Below are 7119 nucleotides of genomic sequence, written 5' to 3'. Positions count from 1 at the left end.
TTTGATGAAATACTATACTATGACTTTTTTTTATGATTTTTGACGACATACTATATTTGGATGTTTTTTCATGATTTTTGATGACATAATATACTATGATGTTTTTTGATGATTTTTGACGACATGCTGTACTATGACTTTTTTCTATGATATTTGACGACATGCTATACTATGACATTTTTTATGATTTTTGACAACATACTATACTATGACATTTTTTATGATTTTTTACAACATACTATATTATGACATTTTTTTTTACGATTTTTGACGACATGCTATTCTATGACTTTTTTTATGATTTTTGACGACATACTATACTATGACTTTTTTCTATGATATTTGACGACACACTATATTTGGACGTTTTTTGATGATTTTTGATGACATAATATACTATCACTTTTTTCTATGATTTTTGACGACACACTATATTTGGACGTTTTTTTATGATTTTTGACGACATACTATACTATCACTTTTTTCTATGATTTTTGACGACACACTATATTTGGACGTTTTTTGATGATTTTTGATGACATAATATACTATGATGTTTTTTGATGATTTTTGACGACATGCTGTACTATAACATTTTTTATGAATTTTGACGACATACTATACTATGACGTTTTTTCCATGATATTTGACAACATGCTATACTATCACATTTTTTATGATTTTTGACGACATACTATACTATGACGTTTTTTCTATGATATTTGACGACATGCTGTACTATCACATTTTTTATGATTATTGACGACATACTATACTATGACGTTTTTTCTATATTTGACGACATGCTATACTATGACTTTTTTTCTATGATATTTGACGACATACTATATTTGGACGTTTTTTCATGATTTTTGATGACATAATATACTATGACATTTTTTATGATTTTTGACAACATACTATACTATGACATTTATGATTTTTGACGACATGCTATTGTATGACTTTTTTTTATGATTTTTGACGACATACTATACTATGACTTTTTTCTATGATATTTGACGAAATACTATACTATGACTTTTTTTTATGATTTTTGACGACATACTATATTTGGACGTTTTTTCATGATTTTTGATGACATAATATACTATGATGTTTTTTGATGATTTTTGACGACATGCTATACTATGACGTTTTTTCTATGATATTTGACAACATGCTATACTATGACTTTTTTTCTATGATATTTGACGACATGCTATACTATCACATTTTTTATGATTTTTGACGACATACTATACTATGACGTTTTTTCTATGATATTTGACGACATGCTATACTATGACTTTTTTTCTGATATTTGACGACATGCTATACTATCACATTTTTTATGATTATTGACGACATACTATACTATGACGTTTTTTCTATATTTGACGACATGCTATACTATGACTTTTTTTCTATGACATTTGACGACATGCTATACTATCACATTTTTATGATTTTTGACGACATACTATACTATGACGTTTTTTCTATGATATTTGACGACATACTATACTATGACGTTTTTTACTATGATATTTGACGACATGCTATACTATGACTTTTTTTCACGATTTTGGACGACATACTATTCTATGACGTTTTTTCTATGATATTTGACGACATGCTATACTATGACGTTTTTTACTATGATATTTGACGACATGCTATACTATGACTTTTTTTTCACGATTTTGGACGACATACTATACTATGACGTTTTTTATGATTTTTGACAGCATACTATATTTGGACGTTTTTTCATGATTTTTAACGACATGCTATACTATGACTTTTTTCATGATTTTTGACGACATACTATAGTATGAGTTTTTTTCATGATTTTTGACGACATACTATAGTATGAGTTTTTTTTCATGGTTTTTGACGTCATGTTATACTATGACATTTTTTTCATGATTTTTGACAACATGCTATACTATTAAATTTTTTTACGATTTTGCATGACATGCTATACTATGACGTTTTTTCACGATTTTTGACGACATGCTATACTATGACATTTTTTTCATGATTTTTGACGACATACTATACTGACTTTTTCATAATTTTGTACGACATACTATACTATGACGTTTTTTCATGATTTTTGACGACATACTATAGTATGAGGTTTTTTTTCATGGTTTTTGACGACATGCTATACTATGACATTTTTTTCATGATTTTTGACAACATGCTATACTATTACATTTTTTACGATTTTGTATGACATGCTATACTATGACGTTTTTTCACGATTTTTGACGACATGCTATACTATGACATTTTTTTCATGATTTTTGACGACATACTATACTGTGACTTTTTCATAATTTTGGACGACATACTATACTATGACGTTTTTTCACGATTTTTGACGACATACTATACTATGACTTTTTTTCATAATTTTGGACGACATACTATACTATTGACTTTTTTTCATGATTTTTGACGACATACCATAGTATGACTTTTTTTCATGATTTTTGATGACATACCATAGTATGAGTTTTTTTCATGATTTTTGACGACATACTATAGTATGACTTTTTTTCATGATTTTTGATGACATACTATACTATGACTTTTTTTTCATGATTTATGACGACTTGCTATACTGTGACGTTTTTTCATGATTTTTGACGACATGCTATACTATGACGTTTTTTCATGATTTTTGACGACATACTATAGTATGACTTTTTTTTCATGATTTTGGACGACTTGCTATACTTTGACGTTTTTTCATGATTTTGGCGACATACTTTACTATGACTTTTTTTTATGATTTTTGACGACATACTTTACTGTGACTTTTTTTTATGATTTTTGACGACATACTATACTATGATGTTTTTCATAATTTTGGACGACATAATATACTATGACTTTTTTTATGATTTTTGACGACATACTATACTAGGATGTTTTTTCACGATTTTTGACAACATGCTATACTATGACTGTTTTTCGTGATTTTGGACCCCATACTATACTGTGATGTTTTTTTTAATGGTTTTTGACGCCATACTATACTATGACTTTTTTAAACATTTTTATGACATAGTATACCTCCACCTTTCCTGGAGCATAAATTCAGTCAAGCCAAGTGTCAGTCAGGTGTGGGACGTCTGCAGTATTTGTGTTCATACATGTAGAAGTTGATGTTCAAGTCAAATCACATTTATTTGTCACACATACAATCATACACATTTTACTTTTTATGTTCAAAAAGAACTTAACCATCACTGTCGGAAAATGATATTCAGTACGTACACTTTGTCAACAACCACGACTGAAACAGTTAAGTTTAGTGTCGTAGCTCACAAGCTGTTATTACAAATCTCACTGTTGGCTCATGTCTCTTCCTGCCTCAGGTTTCCTGGTGCCAGCGGTGGGGTCAGGGGTCGGGGTTCCAGGTGGTCGCACCACTCACTGTGTGGTGGTGCTGCTGGAGGGACTCGAGAAGGCTTCATCCCTAACAGGCCTGCTGGGCGACCTCTGCCATAGTCTGGACAACAGGGGCTCTGCCTCACCCCTGGTCCTAAACACTGGTATGACTCACTGCAGCTGTGCTTTGACTTAAATCATAACCAAACACTAAGATTAAAGTCTGTATATGCTGTAATTAAGTGAATATGACATTATAGTGTTTACCACCTTTATTTGATCCCCAAACTTCGGTTGTCACAGCAGAAATGAATACAGAAAATAAAGTAAAGAAATAAATAACAAGAGCTGTATAAAACTAAAGTGATTTACAAAATACAAACTATACAAGAGCATACAAAGAAAAAAACTGCAAATCAAAGTGACAGTAGTGTGATTAACAGCAGCAGTCACCAAGTCTATCTTCACAGCCACAAGACTAAAATATGATTTCAGTCGATATAAAGTGTAGAATATAATGCAAAAATTATAACATATTAACACAATATAGTACAAAATGGTGAATTATGAAATAGTATGAATTATGAGTTAAAGTCTGGAGTTAAAGATAGTATAATACTGTAATATGCATCAACACCAACTATGACACTGACATGACTTTCTTTTTACATTTTCATGAAATATTATACAATGATCTTTTTTCCCATAATTTTAATGACGTACTATACTGTGACCTTTTCTCCCCAACAATTTTATGACATACTATACTATGACCTTTTTCTCAACATTTTTATGACATACTATACTATGACCTTTTTTCCCCAACATTTTTATGACATACTATACTATGACCTTTTTCCCCCAACAATTTTATGACATACTATACTATGACCTTTTTTCCCCAACATTTTTATGACATACTATACTATGACCTTTTTTCCAACATTTTTCATGACATAATATACTATGACCTTTTTTCCAACATTTTTCACGACATAATATACTATGACCTTTTTTCCAACATTTTTCATGACATAATATACTATGACCTTTTTTCCAACATTTTACACGACATACTATATACTGTGACCTTTTTTTCAACATTTTTATGGCATACTATACTGTGACCTTTTTTTTCAACATTTGGTTATCCAAATATAAATCAAGAGAACCTTTATTTTTCTGTAAATACCATTCATGTTACCATAATCTACAAAAAGATAGAATTCAGTATTATGTCTGGGTTATCTGTTAATGCAGTATCTATATTTACTTTTACTAAAAACAATATAATGCAAATGTAGCAGAATCAGAATTACTCAACAAGTGTATTATATATACACATATTGGGTGCAGTGGTTTGGTATGACTGTCCCTTTTAAACACATGTGACTATGTGTGATCGTCATGTCCTAAAACTCAAACCACCAAATGAATGGTTGAATATTGTCAAATGAACCCCTGTCCCTCCTGTTAATTCCTCCTTCAGGTCCCCACCACTTCCACGAAGGCAGCTTCCTGATTGCGACGCTGTCGAAGCCCCGCCTGCAGGGATCGGAGCTCCGCCTGCAGCAGCATTTCCGCTGGGTAACACTGCGCTGGGATCAGGAGCCGCTGCAAGGCCTGCTGGGAAGACACCTCCGCAGGAAGCTGCTTCATAAGGTCAGTTGGAGTTTCAGCTGCACCTGAGAGAGACGGAGACGTTGTGTTCACTTTGTGTCTTTGTTTCAATTGTTAGCAAACAGTAAATTAAAAAATCACATCTGGACGTGCTGCTGTGGTTCATATCTATGAGGATAAGGAGTCTGGCGTCATCCAGAAACATTAATATATGAAATGTGTCTATGCCTCCGCACTGGTGTCAGCCGTGTCTGTACGTCTGTCCCATCCTTTTGAACTTATCTCAAGAATGCTTCAAGAGAATTTCTTAAAATTTGGCACAAATGTCCACTTGGACTCAGCAATGATTTCATTAGTTTTTGGTGGTCATAGGCCAAAGGTCAAGGTCGCTGTGACCTTGTCTGTCTTATTGTCGTGAACATGATATCTCAAGAATGCCTTCAGGCAATTTCTTCCAATTTAGCACAAACGTTGACTTAGACTTGAGGATGAACTGATTAGATATTGATGGTCAGAGGTCATAGGTCACTGTGACCTTAAATTCATTCCCATAAACGTGATATCTCAAGAACAGCTCAAGGGAATTTCTTCATGGATCAAGTCTTCAAATTTCCCACAGTCTTACACTGTGACCAAAACAAATGCAAAAAAAACAAGTTTAAAACTTAATATGGTTAATTTTAAAATTAGTTAAATATGAGATGGTTTGTTGTGAAGATAATTCCAAAGACTTTGTTTTAGTCAGAGTATTGACAGTATTACATTAATGTGAGTTTGAAACAGAGCAGTATAACGAATAATTAACTGTCTACAGGAGCTGTTTTGTTGTGAAGCAGATTGTTCTAACTGATCAGTAATAAACCTCCTCTTTGTTCCATTGCTCTCTCAGTTAAAGTTCAGCAGTGTATATAAAAACAAAACATCCCTTCCCCCGTCACTCCTCCAGGTGGGGACGGCAGTTTGGACACCTGATGGCGTCATGGAGCGGTCGGTGTTGTGGGTGAGTCAGGTTTGGCAGCAGCTCAACGCCTGTCTGTCCCGTCTGGGGACCCATGAGGCTTTGCTGGGCCCGCAGCTCTTCCTGTCCTGCCCTGTGGTCCCAAACAACACACAGGCAGTCGTCAGGTGTGTATGTGTGTGTTAGTGCTGATGTGTGTGTGTGTGTTCATGATATATGTTAGCACAGGATAAATTCAGATTGTTTCAGGTTTAGTTGATGAAGCAGACACAGGGAGACAACTTGCCTCTGCTGGTTGGTTCACATAAGATCTCATCATGACCTAATTATTTTCCTCGTGTTCTCACGCTGAATATTCACCTGTTTCTTTGTTGTAAAAAGACTAAAGAGAGTATTTGATTGAGGGTAAAAGCAGGAGTAACAACTCTATGAAAAACTTACTGATAGTGAGGAGAAAATTGGGAGTGCTGCTGTAAAAAAAAAATCAGGTGCTCTTCAAGGGCGGGACAAAGAGTCACTTAAAGATAAAAAACAGCGACTGGCAGCTCACTCAGAGTTGAATACAGGCAGACAGTCCAAAAATGCATCCGAGGCTCTCTGACTGTAGTTAAAAATCCTCCATCCTTTACACCCTGATGAAGACTCTCTAGTTGAAGCGCATTGGTTTATCCATGTGTTGATAAAGGATTTTGATAAAAATGTTGAAAAACCTACATGAAAAAACTCCATATATGTGAGTGTGTGATAGTTGTGGTATCATAACAGCCTGTCACAGGTTACAGCCTGATGATTAGAGGAGAAATGGCAGAGCATAAAGGTCCAGGTGGAAAAAACAATCATTTAGGATTTTACTAAAAGAAGGAAATCAGCTGTTGATTTATATATATAGATCCCAGGGGACATTTTTTGTGTTTGGAAGCTGTTTAAATGTGTAATTAGTGGCAGATTTTATTTAGTTGAACTATTAATATTGTAACAGAATCTGAATCTCACTCTGAGTTACTGTTGTTGTAGTCTCGCTCACCAGACCTTTCTCAAGAAAAGAAAGGTCTGGCTGCGCCGACTCTCACTTTAAGATTGGAGAAAAAAACGTCCCGGCTTTTTTTATTTCTTTCAACCAATCCAATCGTTCT

At 33.8% G+C, this 7119-nt stretch overlaps 1 protein-coding gene across 1 annotated transcript in view; it reads left to right on the top strand.

The window, feature by feature from the left end:
* The window catches only part of cttnbp2 (cortactin binding protein 2), a 154585-nt gene that overhangs the window by 139625 nt on the left and 7841 nt on the right, over positions 1-7119 (top strand). Inside the window, exons 15-17 of the mRNA XM_050072839.1 lie at positions 3396-3572; positions 4898-5070; positions 5975-6153. Coding sequence (XP_049928796.1) covers positions 3396-3572; positions 4898-5070; positions 5975-6153 — 529 coding nt within the window. The remainder of the gene's footprint in view (positions 1-3395; positions 3573-4897; positions 5071-5974; positions 6154-7119) is intronic.

The sequence above is a fragment of the Epinephelus moara genome, chromosome 20 (genome assembly GCF_006386435.1).
Source record: "Epinephelus moara isolate mb chromosome 20, YSFRI_EMoa_1.0, whole genome shotgun sequence".
Taxonomy (NCBI): Eukaryota; Metazoa; Chordata; class Actinopteri; order Perciformes; family Serranidae; genus Epinephelus; species Epinephelus moara.
The sequence above is the reverse complement of the archived record's forward strand: the minus strand, read 5'-3'. Positions and strand labels throughout refer to the sequence as shown.